Source organism: Phoxinus phoxinus (assembly GCF_949152265.1).
Source record: "Phoxinus phoxinus genome assembly, chromosome: 1".
Classification (NCBI taxonomy): Eukaryota; Metazoa; Chordata; class Actinopteri; order Cypriniformes; family Leuciscidae; genus Phoxinus; species Phoxinus phoxinus.
This window is the reverse complement of record NC_136876.1, coordinates 47,218,252-47,240,598: the sequence shown is the minus strand read 5'-3', so window position 1 is coordinate 47,240,598 and position 22,347 is coordinate 47,218,252. Positions and strand designations below refer to the sequence as shown.

Below are 22,347 nucleotides of genomic sequence, written 5' to 3'. Positions count from 1 at the left end.
ATGTTGTTATTGGCTTTGGGCAAGAAATTCAACTTTTAAATGAAAAAATAGATTGTCTTGATTAAAATCTATTAATGTCATGTGACTAGTGTGAAAGGTCAAATGACCAGATCAGTTTACTTCCTGCTTGCACAGGAAGATGTCGTCTTCCTCAGAATACTACAAAAAGTTGTATGTAAAACATCTTAAATAACACAAAGAATGATCATATTTTGTACATATATTCTTTAAAGGGTCTACTGCTGGTATATTTTGAGAATTATACTCCTGCATATTTTGCGCGTAAGACGTGTAAATAGTATAACACAGTGCTTCATTTGAAAACACAGGTTTTGGCTGTTAATCCTACACTGAACTAAAATTATAAACACTTTTGTTTTTGCCCCCATTTTATCATGAGCTGACCTTAAAGATCTATGTACACAAAAGGCCTATTTCTCTAAAATATTGTTCACAAATCTTTCTAAATTTAAATAGTTATCAGTATTTGTATTTTTTCATTTAGTTGTACTCTACACGGATTAGCCTTGGTTTGTCAATAAAATCTTGTCATGCCATGCCTTCCTGACTCCTCTCTAACCCTCGAACTACAGCAGTATCTGTCCTTTGCGAAACATATTTATAGGGTAATGTCCAAATGTCATGCCAAGATATACAATAAGGGTTTAAAGGGCCCCTATTAAGATATTTTAAAGTTTCCTAATGTTGTTTTGGAGTCTCCTACAACAGGTTTACATGCATTTAAAGGTAAAAAAACTGTTTAATTTTCTCATAATATACATTTGCTCATCACCACATTTTCAATGATTCTCAAACGACTCGCTAAATGAATCAATCTCTCTAAATCCCTCCTTTCCGCGAGCTACCTACACCGTAAAATAAACAAGTTTATGTTAACTTTAAGTTTACCCCGTTAAGTTTATAGTAACAAACAATGACGTCGATGTGACCATATCAATCTGAGCGCGAGTCCGATGATGAAACACAACCCGAACCTCCATCGCAAGGAGGATTCGATCAGGACGTTTATACACTACTCAGTTTGAGGTACATTATGAGATGTTGCAATTCCTCACCATCAGCATTAACAAGTGCATGTCCATCACCCGATTATTTTACCTATTTATTTACAGAGAATGTATTCGTATTCGTGATTCGGTGGCTCTGATTTGTCAAAGCACCATGTGGGCCGGCTAATGTTGTACATTATGGTAATGTTGTACAGTGGTAAATCTTGATGAAACTGCTTATGACTCGTTTGAAAGAGTCGACTCTTACTTTTGAAAGACAATAACTTTATACAGTATATTTCAGCATTTTGTTAAAATGCCTAGCGACAGCCTAGCCTAGCGTTACCCCGGAGTAACTTAACCCCAATCCAATTGCTGCTCTCCCGGTGTTAGTGTTATTCCACAAGATTAATGGATAAGCTGTTTGATTTATAATTATTAGATTATTATTTATTTTAAAAAATTACTTAGTAAACACCGATTTCAGTTCTCTTTCACGTCTGATTGCACTTTAAGGGAAACACACACACACAAAACGATCTCAAGAAACTCAGTCTTGTCGAGTATCTACAATCTGTTACACCCCTATCCATGATGGAGCTACATCACCATGAAACATATTTGCATAATGTCAGGAAAAGTCAGGAAGAGACATGGGCTTAAAAATGCAAAGCAATTGAAGAATTAGTGGTAAAATTTGTCCTCAACATTACAAACACAACCTTTTGTTTATAGCTCTTAAATTGCATTAATAGCAAATGAAAATAAATAAATACAAAATAGGCAAATGTGGTGTATTTTTCTGGCTTCAGAAATGATCTGAAATGTATCTCTGTTTTTCTCAGTATCATCAGCAGGAAGAGAAAGAAAGCAGCATCTCCAGTATCCAGATGTGTGTCTATGAAGAGTACCAGATTCATGATTCACCCCACTGATCTCTGTGATGAAGCCGTGCCCTTTGACCCTGTGTGAGTATATTCATGTACACTTAAAGGATTAGTTCACTTTTTAAAAAACTTTTGCTGATAATTTACTCACCCCGATGTCATCCAAGATGTCCATGTCTTTCTTTCTTCAGTCGAAAAGAAATTAAGATTTTGATGAAAACATTTCTCCATATAATGGACGTCAATGGGCCCCAAACGGTTCAAGGTCCAGATGACAGTGTCAGTGCCGCTTCAATGGGATTTAAACGACACCAGACGATGAATAAGGGTCTTATCTAGCGAAACGCTCGGTCATTTAAAAAATAAATAAAAAAGTTTAAGTTTTATAAGCACAAACGCTCGCCTTGCTCTGTTCTGTGATGCGCGTTCGTGACGTCACGTAATACGCAATTACGTTGAAAAGGTCACGCTTCACCGAGTCAGTGTTTACAAATGTGCGGAAGGAGAACCATATACACATATTCAACTGTCTTTGTGTCAGTTTATCGTTTAAAATGCCCATTTCGTGTGCGTATCCTGGGTGTTGTAATATTAAAAAGCCTAAAAGAAAATTTTCGTCAGGATAGAAATGTTTTACTTTTCATAGAAGTGTGACCTTTTCAACGTAACTGCGTATTACGTGACGTCACGAACGCGCATCACAGAACAGAGCAAGGCGAGCGTTAGTGCTTATAAAACTTAAACATTTTTATTTATTTTTGAAATGAGCGATCGTTTCGCTAGATCAGACCCGTATTCATCGTCTGGTGTCGTTTAAAGCCCGTTGAAGCGGCACTGAAACTGTCATTTGGACCTTGAACCGTTTGGGGCCCATTGACGTCCATTATATGGAGAAATGTTTTCATCAAAAACCTTAATTTCTTTTCGACTGAAGAAAAAAAGACATGGACATCTTGGATGACATCGGGGTGAGTAAATTATCAGCAAAAATTTTTTTTAAAGTGAACTAATCCTTTAAAAATTAATTCATTACCCTTACCTCATTTAATTTAGGAATGTTTTTAAACTTGATTTACTTTACTTAATTCAAATGAAGTAATTTTCATTGGGTCAACACAATTTAGTTGGATTACATCAACTTTATTAGGTTTGTCAAACTAAATCTTCTTGCATCATTGAATTTTATTTTGTTGATGCTATTAAATTTAATCAATTTACTATTATTTAATTGTCTTAGTTTGGTCCAACTTATATTGTTTTATTAATTTACAAATATTTAATGAATTGAATTATATTGGTCTAATTTGAAGATTTAGTAGAACTGTAATGAAATTGACATTTTTAGGTATTATGTAATGTTTATTACTTTAGAATCAATAATACAGAATAAAAGTGGCCTGTTACATAAAGCTAGCTGAATAAACTCTGAGTTTCAGAGCAGGTTTAGAGTTGACAAATCCAGATAAATCCATCCTGGTTTAGATCAGGTTCAGCGGTCTCACAAAGCTCATTATACTCGTTCCCTGTCAACTCAGGTTTGATCCAGAGTTTATGAGTAACTCTGAAGCGCGTGCACCTGAAAGTGTGACACGTGTGGCAAACAGCCAATCACAATGAACATGTCGAGCGCCAGTTTGATTCACTGAGAGAGAGAGAGAGAGAGAGAGAGAGAGAGAGAGAGAGAGAGAGTAGAACAAATTAGTAATAAAGTACTAACCATTATGTGCTGTATACTGTGGGTTTTTAAGTATTTTATAATACATATAAGCATTGAAGGCTACATGCTGTAAAAACGTAAATATTGAGAAATACTGCTTATAAAAAAAGTGAAAAATAAGCAACCTTCTATGCACATTATTATTATTATTATTACTACTAGTAGTAGTATTTTTAATACATGGAGACGTAGCTAAATCTACTGTACAGTAGCCTAATATAATTATTTGTCAATCTTTTCAAGTTAAACCGAACTTTTATTTTGACGGGTTGCCGTGAAGACCTTTGAGTTTCTGTGTGTGTATGACATGACGATAGTTTTTCTCAAATGAAATGGTAAAATGCTCATGAAGTGACTCTCAGAGTGGCTCTGGAGATTAATTTCTTCATGTCATCATATCATGAGGCAGCAGAGACTGAAAACAGCGCATGAAGTGGATGTGAAAACAGTGGATGAAGTATATGTTTTTTTTTTGGATGAATTACTTGATTAACCCTTTAGAACCTGAAGCTAAAATGGGTGTTTTTCACATATTTAGATTTTTTGACTGTAAAATTCTAAAACAATGTGCTATCTTCATGTCCAAGGTGTCATCTTTTTCAGAAAAAGATTAGCTTTCAACAAATTACAGTTATTGACCATTATTGTGTGTGGTGAGTTCCCAGCAGGCACACTACGTCATATGACGTTGATATTTGGTTAAGTTTTGGTTGCGACGTCGGGTGACCAAAATCCAACATCAATACAACGTCTAATGCCAACGTACAATTGACGTCTAATACCGACGTCAGCTGACGTTGATATTTGGTTGTTTTTAGGTTGTGTTGTAAAGTTACCAAAATCCAATGTCTATTGACGTCATTATGGTGACAACCAGGCAACGTCAAATTATAACATCAGTAGACGTTGATATTTTGTTGGTTTTAGGTCGTAGTATTTACCAACCAAAATACAACGTCCTCTGACGTAATAATGGTAACGTCCACGCAACGTCAAATTATAACATCAGTAGACGTTGATATTTTGTTGGTTTTAGGTCGTAGTATTTACCAACCAAAATACAACGTCATCTGACGTAATAATGGTAACGTCCACGCAACGTCAAATTATAACATCAGTAGACGTTGATATTTTGTTGGTTTTAGGTCGTGGTATTTACCAACCAAAATACAACGTCATCTGACGTAATAATGGTAACGTCCAAGCAACGTCAAATTATAACATCAGTAGACGTTGATATTTTGTTGTTTTTAGGTCGTGGTATTTACCAACCAAAATACAACGTCATCTGAAGTAATAATGGTAACGTCCACGCAACGTCAAATTATAACATCAGTAGACGTTGATATTTTGTTGGTTTTTGGTCGTGGCATTTACCAACCAAAATACAACGTCATCTGACGTAATAATGGTAACGTCCACGCAACGTCAAATTATAACATCAGTAGACGTTGATATTTTGATGGTTTTAGGTCGTGGTATTTACCAACCATAATTCAACGTCATCTGACGTAATAATGGTAACGTCCACGCAACGTAAAATCATAACATCAGTAGACGTTGATATTTTGTTGGTTTTAGGTTGTGGTATTTACCATCCAAAATACAACGTCATCTGACGTTATAATGGTAATGTCCACGCAACATCAAATTATAACATCAATAAACGTTGATTATTTGTTGGTTTTAGGTTGTGGTTTTCACTAACCAAAATACAACGTCAAGCCAACGTCTCCAGACAACGTCATATTTACGTCAAACACTGACATTAAGTCATGAGGTATGGTGACCAAAACCCAATGTCATCTGACGTCATAATGGTAACGCCCACACAACGTTAAACACTAACATCATTAGACGTTGATATTTTGTTGTTTTTAGGTTGTGGTTTTCACTAACCAAAATACAACGTCAAGCCAACGTCTCCAGACAACGTCATTTTGATGTCAAACACTTATATACCCGTCCTTCGGATGAGACGTTAAACCGAGGTCCTGACTCTCTGTGGTCATTAAAAATCCCAGGATGTCCTTCAAAAAAGAGTAGGGGTGTAACCCCGGCATCCTGGCCAAATTTGCCCCTTGGTCTCTGTCCATCATGGCCTCCTTATCATCCCCATATACTGATTGGCTTCATCACTGTCTCCTCTCCACCAATTAGCTGGTGTGTGGTGGGCGTTCTGGCACAATATGGCTGCTGTCGCATCATCCAAGTGGATGCTGCACATTGGTGGTGGTTGAGGAGATTCCCCCCTTCTAGGTGAAGCGCTTTGAGGTCTCAGATAAAGCGCTATATAAATGTAACAAATTATTATTATTATTATTATATTCATTCATGAGGTATGGTGACCAAAACCCAACATCATCTGACGTCACAATGATAACGTCCACACCTCGTCAAATTATAACTTCATTAGACGTTGATATTTTGTTGGTTTTAGGTTGTAGTATTTACTAACCAAAATACAACGTCAAGCCATCGTCTCCATACAACATCATATTTACGTCAAACACTGACATTAAGTCATGAGGTATGGTGACCAAAACCCAACATCATCTGATGTCATAATGTTAACGTCCACACAACGTCAAACTCTAACATCATTAGACGTTGATATTTTGTTGGTTTTAGGTTGTGGTATTTACTACAATGTCAATAGTGACGTCAAAAAATGACATTTCAAAACCCAATGTCTCCTTAACGTTGTAATGGTAACGTCCACACAACAATAAATTCTAACATCATATTGATGTCAAATACTAAAATGTGTTGTTGGGTCACAATCTTCTAAATTATCGTGAGGTATGGTGGTCTAAACCCAGCACTGTCACAATGTTAACATCTAGACAACAAGACATTCCTTTATCAGATGTTGTTGTTTTGTTGACTGTATATCATTACTAACAAAACACAAACGTCAGCATGCTAATTTATACATCTAAAAAAGGATACAGGCAACATTAGACATATTTGGTATGATTTCAGTTGTAGTGTTGGGTAAGATAAATTCAATGTCTAAAATAGGCCTACACCAAGCAATCAAATTCTGAAAGAGTGCTGTAAAGGTGCACACAACAACACTGTTTGGGATTCGTTTTTAACATATTTTATACTTATTTCTACAATTATATAATGAATCCTAAACCACCTTGTGTTGTTTTGCATATATATATATTTTAAATCAGCTGGTTTGCTGCTCAAAATGTTGTTTGCAGGTGTATACACTTTATTCATTTTAGAGCAGCACACTCCAGGTAAGTTGCTCATTCTTACAAGAGGGAAAGACGGTTCAAATTTGGATTATCTACATTATGGAACAGCAAATACCACTGTGTGGGTGAAATGTGAACTACCTCTTCAAGTTGTGCCTTTGGGTAATCAAATTTTTTTTTAAATCAAAATACGCAGTTTATCAGAGAGCAATGAATAGGCTACAGGTAGGCCTAGTGGTAACAGTACTCAACATCTGTATAGCATACGCCCAACCACCTGACGAAGGTTTTAGTTGTTTTATCAGGACTACTGGTGAGTTGGACCTCATGGCCCTGAAGGCTATAACACATGGCCTTATAATTTGGATTCCATGACGAGACACAGACATAGGGTAGACTGGGTACAGTTGAGACATGTGTACAGTTGAGACACCTTAAATAACTTGCGTGCGCAGCAAGCACACGTTGTGATTTTTGTTGTGCACATGCGTATTAGTGTCCTCTTTGATCGTGGAAAATTTGAACAACAGACACATCTCCGATCTGAAGATATCAGCAAAAGTTTTTTTTCTAAATTAAGACGTTCACTTCACCATGCACTCTCCACAATGAATAGCTTATCCTTATGTGACTGTTAAACGTAACTGGTATACAAAAGTTATTCTGTGCCCTAAAAACTGGCATATTTCATGATATTGTGTCATGCAAGGTCATTGAAAAAATGAGAGAAATGTGCGAGGTGTCCCAGCGATAAAGATCCATAGACATCACACGCTGTTTAGATGGTCAGTGTTATGATAACAGGTTAAACGTCGTAATTAGCCAGCACAGGACACAAATTAAAATAAAATTTGATATTTGTAATATTTAAACTGTGTATTATTAATGAATAGCCTATATTTTCTAAAATGAATTTAATATGTTCCACATATAGGTACAGTTGAGACAACGTTGAGACAAAAAGCACCTTATTTTTATGAGCTAATTGTGGAAAATATAAACTACTTATGGGTATTATTGATTGATAATATCTTAGTCTACAAGCTAATGAAATGTCATGTAGCATGTCATGTGGAAATTCACTTGTTTTCAGTATCTATTTTGTGTGAAAAATCAAAATCAAAAAGTGTCTCAACTGTACCCACTCATTTCACCCATAATTTATTTTAAAGCTTCATAACAGTGCAGCTGTCAGACAAACGCAGTAGCCTAAGTATTAATATACAAATAATGATTAGAATATGAATAACGATAATAAAATCAAATTAGCCTATTGAAGTGTAGTTTGGTTTTTGTTTTGTTGAAAGAAATTTGAAATTAATTCCTAACCAATCACAGTTAGGCATCAATTTCCTCTGCCCTATCCTCTTGTGGAAAACACCTCACTAACCAATCACAGTTAGGCAAGCATTAATTTCCTCTGCTCCATCTTTGTGGAAAATACCACTCTAGCTGTAGTACTCACTGCATAGCGCGGGCGGGCACTGCACACCTTTCAACATCCTGCTGACATACCTGCTGTGGACGATGAGTGAACAGAGGTAAGGAAAATATAAATAAATATGGGTGTTTATTAGTTTTAATTTTCTGTGGGACAGCAATGGATTTTTGTGAACTGGCGCGAATTTCCACCTAGCCTAGGCTAGCTACTAACTGCATTGCCAGAGTATCTTTAATAATGTACAGTTAAAAGTGACTTAAATATTATAACTATACATAACTATAGTACAATAGTACAAGTAGTGAAATGAAAGTCGCCTCAGCGCACATTTTTCTGACTGAACTGCACGTGAGCCGGCTTGTCTGTTCGCAAGTATCAGCCGCTGTTGGGGGAGTCGGGGAAACGTTATAGCACGTGAAATGAATGCTTTAATTTACATTAATTTTACGGAGCCCTCCACATGACACATACAATAAAAAATGTTTACATTGTGGCCATATTTGTCCTTTGTCGTGGATTCTCGATCACTTTATTGTGTAAAATGTGCTCGTGGGTCAATGACGTAGGCCTACTTGGGCTATATAGGCCCATTTTCGACGGCGCCTCCATGTCACGGACCGGTTATTATATTTTCTGCTATATTTGCTTTTTATTTATTAAATACATGCAATTGGTTGATGAAACATTTATTAAAATTAAGATACACATTTTTACAAAACGAAATTTAAAGAAAGGCTTTCTACAGAGCAAAACTGAAGTTGTAAAACGCATTTCTGATGATTTACAAAACAAAACTTCCATGTAAAAACCATGTCTCCCGACATATTGCGCATCTTATGATCCTGTCTAAAAAATGAAAATAATTGTTACTAAAAAAAAATTGTAAAAAATATAATATATAATAAAACAGCAGATAATAATATATGAATATAAAATAACACGGTTTTGGCGTTTATATAGTTCTAATGACGGTGTTTAACTATAACAGTCGGTCTCACGGTTATATACTAACCGTCACACCCCTAGGCATGACCAATAATAGCAATAACTATCAAATAAAAAGATAAAATCTCTCATTTCTGTGGCTGAAATATGAATCATTGATACAGTATGCTTAAGTCAATGGTATTTTTATCAGTTTAATGCGATTTACAGGAAAACAAGTCTGTTAACTACATTTAAGAAGGCAACTGAAATTATAGAACAAAAATATGAGATCATTACTTACAAAAACTCAAAAGAAATGCAAACAATTTAATTACTGAGAACTTGGGTAACACTTTACAATCCGGGTGCACTAATATGCATAGTTCATAAGTAACTAATGCACAGATAGGCCTAATTGGTTGTTTCTTGATGGTCGCCCATTCATAAAATGCACATCATCGGACAACGTTTGTTTTGTATATTATGATGCAAATATACAAATGATTTGCAATATTGTACAGGATTAATTTACAAAACACTTTGGAAATCATGCCAAATATTGCAGAAAATAAATATGCATAAATTTAGAGTAATTTCAAAAATGTTTCCAAAAAAGAAAGTATGGCCGGATAGTCAAAATAAGATATTTTGGCACTTTAAAAAACAGAAAATGACAAATAATTAATGCTTTTTTAAAAGTTAAAGTACATATTTGGTATCTTGTTATGCGTTTAAACCCATTTTTAAATTAAACCCAATTAAACCCATTAATTTAAAAAAAAAATGCAACCGGACAGAGAATTTAGGCGTCACGTCATTGACATTTTTAGTAAAGAGTTGAGAAATATAAATATTTTACAATAACTTATATTGGATATGTAAATGGAATTTGCTTAATGGACGAGTCTTACAAAGTATAGGCTATTTCGTAAAACCCATGAATGTATACCCAACTTTGAAATCACCTTGTTTTTATTTGGGGGGTTTTTTATGCGTTTTGTTTCCTTTCCATGGTCTGATAAAGCCATTGCTGTTGCCAGGTATGTTTTTGGTGCTGATTTTAAAGAGGCGAGTCTAGAACACTTTTTCTTTTCTCTCCGGACAAGTAACTTGACCATATTACAATCCCTAATGTCGAGCTCCACAATAATAATAAAAACTGTTATGGCAACATAATTGATAAGTTTAATTATATTAAATGAAAAAACAACAACATGTAGGCTATTTGGAAAGAAACCCATTTGATTAATGCCACCTTGAGATATTCAATGCTTTAGTCAAGTGTCACAATTTTTTAATGGCATTGAATAAATATTTTTATTATGAAGCGTTTCCATTCAAATGATGATAAATGTGATTGGGGTTAATTAGATTCATTAATCAATTTATCACGTAATAAATTTGATTACAAATTTTAGATTGAAGGCCCGTCCTGTAGTTGATCTTATTCTGCTATAACCTTATCACTAACAGTGGGTTTTCTTATGTGCTTTTCGGTTAGCCTACTTTGAATAGATTTGCACTTTAATGTCTGTAGTTTTAATGCTTACTGCAGTGCATCATAACCTATATTCCCCATAAATTTCCTTTTTTTAAATATTTCTTACAGAGAGTGTCCAGAGGACTTCCAAGGAGACGGAGGCAAATATTTCAGCGGCTGTCGCCTTTTGTTTAAAATATGCCCCAGACAGGGTGGGCGGAGGTGGCAGAAAGAAAGATTGTTAGATATAAAGAATAAAGGATAATGGTAAATTTGCTTTATAGTTGAAGATTTATAGTTCCATTTCTTTTAAAATAATGTAAAAAAAAACCCCTAATTTTATAATCTATTTCTGTTAAAATAATGTAAAAAAAAAAAATATATATATACTAATAAAAGTTTTTTTTTTAGAATCCATTTAATTGTTTTGTCATTTTTCTAATAAACAACATGTGTACTCCAAGTTACTTTTCTGTTTGCTCTTGTCTTAAGATACTTTTGGGTTGTCTCGCATTGGATCTTGACCTCTGTTCGACCTTGTTGCTATGAAGTTTCTTTGTATGTTGATTTTTATTTTACAATGAAAACCTGGCTCTGTTAAAAGTTCGATGTCATGCCAACAAAATAACCATATATCTCTTAGTATATATATTTAAGTTGGAATTTGACAGCTAATGTTGTGTTGACACTGTTGGAGATTGGACCAACTTGAGTTTAAAGTCTATCTCAAACGTTGGACAGAGGTTGTATTTTGGTTGAAAATGAAAACCGGGTTGACGTCATAACCCAACGTCAGACTGACATCTATCTCCAATGTTGGACAGACGTTGTATTTTGGTTGAAAATGAAAATCGGGTTGACGTCATAACCCGACGTCAGTCTGACATCTATCTCCAACGTTGAAAAGACGTTGTATTTTTGTTGAAAATGAAAATCGGGTTGACGTCATAACCCAACGTCAGTCTGACGTCTATCTCAGACGTTGGACAGACGTTGTATTTTGGTTGAAAATGAAAATCGGGTTGACGTCATAACCCGACGTCAGTCTGACGTCTATCTCAAACGTTGGAGAGACGTTGTATTTTGGTTGGAAATGAAAATCGGGTTGACGTCATAACCCAACGTCAGTCTGACGTCTATCTCAAACGTTGGAGAGACGTTGTATTTTGGTTGAAAATGAAAATCGGGTTGACGTCATAACCCAACGTCAGTCTGACGTCTACCTCCAACGTTGGAGAGACGTTGCATTTTGGTTGAATATGAAAATCGTGTTGACGTCATAACCCAACGTCAGTCTGACGTCTATCTCAAACGTTGGAAAGACATTGCATTTTGGTTGAATATGAAAATCGGGTTGACGTCATAACCCAACGTCATTCTGACGTCTACCTCCAACGTTGGAGAGACGTTGCATTTTGGTTGAATATGAAAATCGGGTTGACGTCATAACCCAACGTCAGTCTGACGTCTACCTCCAACGTTGGAGAGACGTTGCATTTTGGTTGAATATGAAAATCGGGTTGACGTCATAACCCAACGTCAGTCTGATGTCTACCTCCAACGTTGGAAAGACGTTGCATTTTGGTTGAATATGAAAATCGGGTTGACGTCATAACCCAACGTCAGTCTGACGTCTACCTCCAACGTTGGAGAGACGTTGCATTTTGGTTGAATATGAAAATCGGGTTGACGTCATAACCCAACGTCAGTCTGACGTCTACCTCCAACGTTGGAGAGACGTTGCATTTTGGTTGAATATGAAAATCGGGTTGACGTCATAACCCAACGTCAGTCTGATGTCTACCTCCAACGTTGGAAAGACGTTGCATTTTGGTTGAATATGAAAATCGGGTTGACGTCATAACCCAACGTCAGTCTGACGTCTACCTCCAACGTTGGAGAGACGTTGCATTTTGGTTGAATATGAAAATCGGGTTGACGTCATAACCCAACGTCAGTCTGACGTCTACCTCCAACGTTGGAGAGACGTTGGAAGTTGACGTTAATTTGACGTTAGGTTCTGACGTCAACCCGATTTTCATATTCAACCAAAATGCAACGTCTGTCCGACGTTGGGGTCCAACGTCAGACTGACGTCATATAGACGTCTTGTGCCTGCTGGGTTTGTAAATAGAATTTAAATAGACAAAAATAAAAAAACGAGAATAAATTTTCTGATTTTTATTTAGAAAAACACAGAAAAATCACGAACGAAAGAAACTAACACTTTAAAGTTGAAAAATGAAGTATAATACAACTATACAAGTCTATTTTGTGACATTGGGTTGCACAGTTTTAATTTAGGACACTTTTTTTCATACACGCACACATACAAATGCGTCCATTCATATTGGCACACGCACATACACATGCATACAACACATCTAAAGATACGTGAAAAAGTAACGGCCATCCGCCTCCCAAGTTTCATTAAAAATCATCCCAATCCCCTCTTCTGCTGTCTACCACTTCTTTCACCATGTATTTGTCCGTTTCTTTTATTATTTTATGCAATCCAGAACACTCTAACCTGCCGCGCTTCGTATCTCTCAGTGCAAATCCTTCCTTCCCGCTCTGCCAGAAAGCCCGCTGTCATTTGATGACGGAAAGCATGAAATTACCGTAATAAGCCGTATATTGCCGAAAAGCGCATGTTGTCTACTGTCAGAGGCAATTTGAATGGTTTTGATAGTGCAGACGGCTGAAGAGTTACGGTACGATGAATACAGCTTGCTGATCTGTGTCGGCGACGACACATTCGGTTCTAAAGGGTTAATTGATATAAATTTTTTTTGTATTTATTATTAAAACCCTATTTAATACATTTTGTGTACTTTTATAGAAGTGTCTCTTTATAATAAACCCACATTAGGGAGCAGACACATATAGACAAGTACCTGACACTGATATTAAAATGGGCACTCTTCGCAGTTTCGCAATTTGGCTCTATATATCAGTTTTATAATTACATTTTTTTTTCAGATACCATCCATTTTTTTGTTGTTGTTGTTTTTTGTGTGTGTTGATTTGTCTGGAGTAATCACTGTTTGTACTTAATACATAATTTGAATTAAAAATAAAGTTGTCCTCCAACGAGGAGGGGTGGAGGCGGGCCAAAAAACCCACTAGTTTCCCATATATGGAAATGTGTTATGTAATATATCGCATTATAATTTGTAGTATATTCCCATATTTATGTTGCGTAAGGGGGAGACGTACAAATTGTGCAGTATTGGAGGGGAACAGAACCTTGAGGAACTTTGTGTCATGAAATCAACTGGCTACAATAGATTTATTATATGTAAAAGATGTTTATTAAACAAATACTTCTTTATCATTTTGGTTGTGGTATGATTTTTAATAACATCTTTTAATATTAAAGATATTTACATATTTTCTCTATTTTGATAAATGTCTTTTCTGTTTGTTTTAATGTGTTTTCAGAGGTGGGAGAGCTGACCAGATCAGAGATGTGTCCTGTCAGACCAGCACATCCTCCTCCTGTCAGAAACACATCAGTCATCATGACACAGAAGCAGCCCTGCAGCTCGATTCTCACCAGCCAGTGCATGATGATCTGCAGAGAGTCAAAGACCAGCACAAAACCAGCATGAAGAACAGATATGAGAGGGTTTTTGAGGGAATCAAACTAGAAGAGAATCAGACCCTCCTGAACAGGATTTACACACAGCTGTACATCATAGAGAGAGAGAGTGAAGGAGTGAATGAAGAACATGAGGTGCTACAGATGGAGAAAAGTTACAAGACACTTCAAGACACTCCAATCCACTGCAATGACATCTTTGATCCTTCACCTGAACCTGGATATGAGGAGAAGAGAAGAGAGAAGAAAGACAAAATCAAGACTGTTCTTACTAAAGGCATCGCTGGAATTGGAAAAACCGTCTCTGTGCAGAAGTTCATTCTGGACTGGGCCGAGGGAAAAGCCAATCAGAATGTAGATTTCATGTTTGTGCTTCCATTTAGAGAGCTTAACTTGATTAAAGATCATCAGTACAGTCTTCACAGACTTCTGCTGGACTTTCATCCTGAACTTCGAGATCTGGACTCAGAGAGGTATGATGAATGTACAGTTGTGTTCATCTTTGATGGTCTGGATGAAAGCAGATTGACACTGAAGTTTTCAGACAGTGAGAAAGTTTCTGATGTGATTGAGGATTCATCAGTGGGTGTGTTGATGTCAAACCTCATGAAAGGAGATCTGCTTCCCTCTGCTCTCATCTGGATCACCACCAGACCAGCAGCAGCCAATCAGATCCCCTCAAACTACATCAACCGTGTGACAGAAATTCAGGGATTCAATGACCGTCAGAAGGAGGAATATTTCAGGAAGAGAATCAGTGATGAGCATCAAGCCAGCAGAATAATCTCACACATCAGAAAAGCAAGAAGCCTCCACATCATGTGCCACATACCCGTCTTCTGCTGGATCTCCGCCACTGTGCTTCAAAACATCCTGAAACAAGATCTCAGTGCAGAAATCCCTCAAACTCTGACTGAAATGTACATCCACTTCCTCCTCATTCAAACTCATATGAGGAACCAGAAGTATGAAGAGAGAGATCCAGAGAAACTCCTGCAGTCCAACAGAGACGTGATTGTGAAACTTGCTGAACTGGCTTTCAATCAGTTGATGAAGGGCAATGTGATGTTCTATGAGGAGGACCTGATTGAGAGCGGCATAGACGTCACAGATGCCTCAGTGTATTCTGGGATTTGCACTGAGATCTTTAGGGAGGAATCTGTAATTTATCACAGGAAGGTTTACAGCTTTGTACACCTGAGCTTTCAGGAATTTTTTGCAGCATTGTATGTGTTTTCCTGCTTTTTACACAAGAACAGTGAAGTTCTGAAAATGTTCCTCACAAGGTCCAGAACTAAGTGTGAAAATGTACCTCTGGATGAGCTCCTGAAGGGAGTAATGAATGAAGCATTGATTAGTAAAAATGGACACCTGGATCTTTTACTTCGATTTCTTCATGGCATCTCACTGGAGTCCAACCAGAGAGTATTACAGGATGTGCTGATTCACACAGAGAACAACCCAGAGGGCATCAAGAAAATAATTCAAAACCTCAAACGAGGTCAAAAAAACAAAGTCAGTCCTGAAAGATGGATGAATCTGTCACACTGCTTGATTGAGATGAAGGATCATTCTGTTGTTAAAGAAATGCAGGCATTTTTAAACTCTGAAACAAAAAGAAAAAGTCTTTCTCTTGCACAATGCTCAACATTGGCAAACATGATCCTGATGTCAGAAGAGGTGATGGATGAGTTAGACTTCATGAAGTACAACATCAAATCAAAAGAGGGTAAATTGAGACTGGTACCTGCTGTGAGGAACTGCAGAAAAGCTTTGTGAGTGTGAAAATCTAAAAATATTACAGTATGAACAAAAGTCTGGCCGGTATATTGAGTTTGTTCAATATATTGATTTATTTTTATAAACCATATAGAATGAAACAATACCGTTTATATTGATATACAGTAGATTGATATTACAAGCACATCTGAAAAATAACGGAGGACACAAAGTGAGCTGCTCCAGGAAAAAATGCCATTGTCCTATATGAGACATGCTTTACCTTATGAGTTATTTTGAACCTTAATATATAGTAAATGCATATAGTTTAACACAGCTTGCCCCTTCAGATGCTCTGACAGAAACTTGTGCTGTTTAATGCGTTTGAGACATGTTTTCCTCAGTGCATAACTTGCATTTCACAAGTATATTCTCCATCTGTAAATGTTGGAAGGTCATTCAAGAATATTTCCATTTTTCTATCAGGAGTGAACAAACCTTATGCAATCGAGTCTTCAGTAAACTTCACAGACTTCAGTGAACGAGCACTGCTGCACGTTAAACAGACGCATAATAGAATAGGAGAGCCATAATTCTGATTAAAATAATTTTTTTTCTAGAATATTTGTTGTTGTAAATTGAATGCGCTATATGTAGAACTTTAAACCTACAAGTAAATGTTTTTTTATAATATAAGTATACTGTAAAGTGACTATTGTAATGGGGTAATCATATGCAGGCTAATATATAGGGGTGGGAATCTTTTACCATCTCACGATTCAATTCGATTCCGATTCTTGAGGCCACGATTCGATTCAAAATCGATTTTCGATTCAAAAAGATTTTCGATTCAAAACGATTCGATTCGATTATCATGTAGAACACAACCGGTGAAGACAAAAAAACATCTATATTTCTCAGTCAGACACAGTAACTTAAAGAATAACAAGTTATGAAAATAAAGTGCTTCTTTCAAAATGAATAATAGTCCTACCCCTAAGCTACCTGGCGATGAAGCAGGGATAGACCGAGTTTTTTTTTTTTTTTTTTTTTTGCCCTCTCGGAGTTGGCAGGGAGTTTCGTGAAGCACTGCAGTGTGCGTTGGTCTGCAGCTGGCGGCTGACTGTACGTTCACACCGCCGCCGACTTGATCTGCAAAAAAGCTATAGCCGGCCTGTCAAGGACGCTTGTCAAAAAGTACGGAGAATCTTATTGACGCTTTGGCCGCTCTGACGTAGCAGCATTCACAATGAAATGTAAACAGAAAAAACAAGCAATGCATTCGGCAGTTTAGGATATCGCACAAGATTTGTCAACACAGAAAACGTTTCATCACTGGAGAGTTTTTTTTCCCGACACCATCGTATTCATTGATTTTGATTAATATGCGCGGCCGGAGAGAGATAGAGCAGACAGCGCTCGGGTGAGTGCGCGCGCGCGGCCGGGGCTCTCTCTCGCTGCTCGTTCTTATGCCCTGTCAAGCGCGCCCTGTTAAACTGACAGGACTTAAAACACATGCAAATGGTAGGAACGAAAGATCTCCCTCTCATCCATTTGCTTCCTTTTTGTTTTAGTGATTTGCCGCTCACGTCCCGTATAGGCTAGTTACAAAAAAGGAGGCGAACAGCCAGCTGATTTTATTTATTTATTAAATCGATTCTTGGACATTTCAGATCGATTCTGAATCGTTGCAAATGAGAATCTAGATTCTTCTGTGAATCGATTTTTTGGCACACCCCTACTAATATACTAAGCTCAGATGAATAACTGTGTACCTCTTACCAGTTACCATTTAGTCTGTGCTTTTATTATTTATTTTCATTTGCAGTGAATTTAGATTCAGTTTGAAAAAACAACATTATTTTTGTTTCTAGATTGTACTGTTGTTGTTACATTGTTAGAATGAAATATATATTTTTAGCACAATATATGTATATATAGCATAGCCTACATGGTTACATTCACTATTGTTCTCATAGCCTTAAACATGAACATTGTTTGTGGGACAACATTGGTCAGGATATGAAATACATTTTTAATTTAGAATTTCTTTAAAAATTAGAAAATGCACATATAGTGTATAAGTTATAAGCGTGTGTGTATATATATATTTATATATTATATATATATATATATATATATAATCATATATATATATATATACCGATATATATATATATATATATATATATATATATATATATATATATATATATATATATATCGTATAATGTCATTCAGCAAAAAAATAAATAACAGAAATAAAAAATGTTTGGCCATAATGCCCAGCCCTATATGAACATAATTTGTAACTATTTGTTTTAATGAGTAGTTAATAGATTTGTATTTACAAGCATAATACTATATAAATTGTTGCAGTTATATGTTAATTTGATTTTTGACCCAATTAATACTATTAACTATTACTTTTTCAGATTAACGGCCTGTAATCTCACAGATCAGCACTGTGAAATTGTGGCTTCAGCTCTACAATCTCCAAACTCCCCCCTGAGAGAGCTGGACCTGAGTAACAACTACCTGCAGGATTCAGGAGTGAAGCTGCTCTGTAAGGGACTAAAGAGTCCAAACTGTCAACTCAACATATTGAGGTTTGACTTACACATTTATTAATTTAATATGTTAATGTTCAAGAACAGTTCCCTGTCTAGAATTTGTCTAGAAATATTGTAGAAGTATTCCACTTTGACAATACAAGTGTCCCACTTTAACATTATTGCCTGAAAGTAAGTGGGGTTACTTCAGAAGATTTCTTTTAATGTTTGTCCTTCCAGTATAAGTTTTTTTTTCTTTTTAATTGATTATTTAAAAAAGAAAATTAATTACGGTAAGATACATCTTAATATTAGCAATGAATGGCGCATTCTGGCTAGACTGGGGGAGAGGTGCTGCATTAATATGAAATATGTGAAAAATAATGTTTTTTGAACAATTAATTATGAAATCATATTCTAGTACACCCCAAAAACAAAATCAAGACTTTGTAAAGGGCATAATAGGACCCCTTTGAAGTAAAAAATAACTATATTGTGATATATATCGTTATTGTGAAATAAAATTACTTATATTGTGATTATAAGATTTTAGCTGTGTTTTTTCCAACACTTTTTGCAGTGTTGGATTTATAGTCCTGTATAAGGGGTGCTGCAAGACAGAAAAAAAATATCTAAAACCTTTGTAAAAATTAAGCACACTAACATTTGAAATGGCACATTTCTGTTGTTGTAGATTATCTGGCTGTTTGGTAACAGAGGAAGGTTGTGGTGCTCTGGCATCAGCTCTGAGTTCACACCTGAGAGAGCTGGATCTGAGCTACAATCATCCAGGGGATTCAGGACTGAAGCTACTTTCTAATACAGTCAACCATCTAGACAAACTCAAGTATGTTGAACAGAATGTATGTTAAGAATCATACTGTCCTATGTGTGTATGTATATATATATATATATATATATATATATATATATATATATATATGTATATGTCTTTTTTTTTTTTATTGCTGCAACTTTCCTGATGTAAAGACCAGAGAGTAAATGGTCAATCAGCTTGATCTTTTTTGGTAAACCTGGTTAATCAAGGATTTCTTGCAATCTGATGTGGACACCAAGATGCCTTTTAACCAAAGTCACATTTTTCAGATTGGCAGGCTGTAATCTCACTGACCAGCACTGTGAAATTGTGGCTTCGGCTCTACAATCATCAAACTGCCAGCTGAGAGAGCTGGACCTGAGTAGCAATGACCTGCATGATTCAGGAGTGAAGCTGCTCTGTTCTGGACTGAAGAGTCCACACTGTCAACTCAATATACTGAGGTTTGATTTTCACAATGATTCATTAATATGTTAATACAAATTTGTGATCTATTATGGATTCCTCTATTATGGATAACTTTTAATCAGTTAATCGTGTGGCAGCAGTCATAAAATCATGCAGATATGGGTCAAGCGATTCAGTTAATGTTTGCATCAACTATCAGAATGAGCAATTTGATCAAACATTTGATCTCAGTGATTTCAATCATTGCGTGAGCTGGTTTGAGTATTGTTGATCTGGGATTTTCACGCACAACAATATCTAGAACAGGGTTAATCAAATCTAGCCCTGGAGACCCATTGTCCTGCAGTTAAGTTCCAGCACTAATCAAACACACCTGAACAAGCTAATTAATAGGGCTGTGACGAGATCTCGTGCCACAAGACTAAAATGTTAAGAGATTTCTCGTCGAGTGAAAAGCTGTCTTGTGATATCGCCATGATGGAGCGTGAGGGTGAAATTAACTGCTACATTCACATTACATTTAGGTGAACACCGCAGCACCGCCTCCACTGTCATTTTGCTGTTTTTATCAAAAATAAAACCATTGTAAACGTCTACTCTGCTCATCCAGCACGAGTTGCAGTCGCACACAATGCAGTATTAATCACAGTTCGCTGATCGTATGACAATGTTGGAGGATCAAAAATGAAAACCATTGTAAACGTCTACTCTGCTCATCCAGCATGAGTTGCAGTCGCACACAATGCAGTATTAATCGCAGTTCACTGATCGTGTGACAATGGTGGAGGATTCGTAGCATCTGACAAATTCCATTCCGATGCGCTACTTTTCCATTGTTTTTCTATGTAAACAAGCGCTAGACAGATGTGTATAAGGTTGCGCTCACGTCTTGCATCTTTTGCAGTGTCTCGCGCATGACACAGCATTCTAAAACGCGGCGCTCAAGTTAAAATCAACTTTTAAAAAAGGTCTTGAGACCTTGCATTTTTTCCCCATTCCACTGCCAGTGTCTTGCGTTTTACAAAGCAAAAAAGTATTCTGTGTGAACGGCCCCTTGTAGAATGTGCACTCAGCACCGCCACTACGGAGTAGCCTACGCGCAATCACGAATTTGAATTTGAAAGTGAAAGTAAACGCGATCTCCCTGATACGCACAAATTATGCTGCATAAAATAGCCGGTCTCCCAATATCAAACCTATCTCTGGACTGTGTATTATTTATACTGTTTTTATTTCCGTTCAATTTGTGGAAAGGAGTTAAATTAGGAGGTCACACACAGTCTTAATAAGAAGTTCTGGAAGCTCATAATTCATGTATAGTAAGGTCTGAAGAGACTCATACAGGAGAGAAGCCAGTCAGTTGATTTTGTGACAAAACCTTTTACAGTGCTTGTATTGTAACAAATTCACTGGAGGCTAGCTGGTTGAGAACCCAAATGCAACTTTAATTAATAAAATAAAGGCATGGCAAGGCATGAAACGGAAACAAGAACAACGACAGGAAACATTTAATTAAACATTGAACAAAGACACAGGGCAAACATGAGGGCTTAAATGCACATACTAATTACAAGAGATGGAACACCTGTGAACAATGATCAGACGATTAAGAAATGACAAGACACATGGCAGGATCACATGACAAACAGGGAATCACATGACAATGACAAGAACAAAGAAACAAAACCCAAACCGTGACATAGCCTTTCCCCCCATCTTGGGACGAGACTCAGATGTGGCAGCGGCCATCTCGGGACGAGACTCAGGCGTGGCGTCCATCTTGGGTGAAGGTTCGCGTGTTGTAGCCGATGTGTGTGCTGCCCACACACACAAAATAGCTGTGATCAGCGCTGCATCTTTAGCAAACTCTGCAGAACAGTGTAATTGAGTGTAATTAGAATGATGCCAAAAACAAAATGGGCTACACCAGCAGAAAGCTAAGAACATAAAGCTAAGGCTGCACCCAGCTAACCAATTTTTGTTGTAAGATTTATATTTCTTTCTATCTCATGAGTGTATTAAGAGCAAAAGCTATTATAAGATGTGAATTAAATATTAAACTGTATGATACTATATCCATTAAGGATCCATCATCAGTTACTTATAAAGTTTTTATAAAGGATAACTGTGAGCATCACGATGGGATATAAACCTTTACTTCTATGCATACTTTACACTTATCAAAAACATGTGAATGTATGTATTTAAGTTTTTGTTTAATTCAATTTTATGAAGCTGTGATCACATTGAATAATCAGTACAATTCATATTTTGTATCTATACAGTGTCTATTTAGTGTTTGTTTCTCATTACCCTATTTAGATTGGCCATCTGCAATATCACTGAACAGCACTGTGAAACTATGGCTTCAGCTCTACAGTCATCAAACTCCCCCCTGAGAGAGCTGGACCTGAGTGAAAATGACCTGCAGAATTCAGGAGTGAAGCTGCTATCTGCTGGACTAAAGAGTCCAAACTGTCAGCTAAACGTACTGAGGTATTAAAGGGGGGTATTCAATTCACAGTACAGAGCATGCTGGGAAACCAAAGAAC

The 22,347-nt window shown here is 36.5% G+C and overlaps 1 protein-coding gene across 1 annotated transcript in view; it reads left to right on the top strand.

Annotated features, from left to right (window-relative positions):
* The first annotated feature begins 1,861 nt into the window (after positions 1-1,861).
* The window catches only part of LOC307003469 (NACHT, LRR and PYD domains-containing protein 3-like), an 85,265-nt gene continuing 64,779 nt past the window's right edge, over positions 1,862-22,347 (top strand). The window contains exons 1-6 of the mRNA XM_079621889.1: positions 1,862-1,978; positions 14,119-16,053; positions 18,433-18,606; positions 19,244-19,396; positions 19,657-19,830; positions 22,118-22,291. Coding sequence (XP_079478015.1) covers positions 1,911-1,978; positions 14,119-16,053; positions 18,433-18,606; positions 19,244-19,396; positions 19,657-19,830; positions 22,118-22,291 — 2,678 coding nt within the window. The 5' untranslated portion in view covers positions 1,862-1,910. The remainder of the gene's footprint in view (positions 1,979-14,118; positions 16,054-18,432; positions 18,607-19,243; positions 19,397-19,656; positions 19,831-22,117; positions 22,292-22,347) is intronic.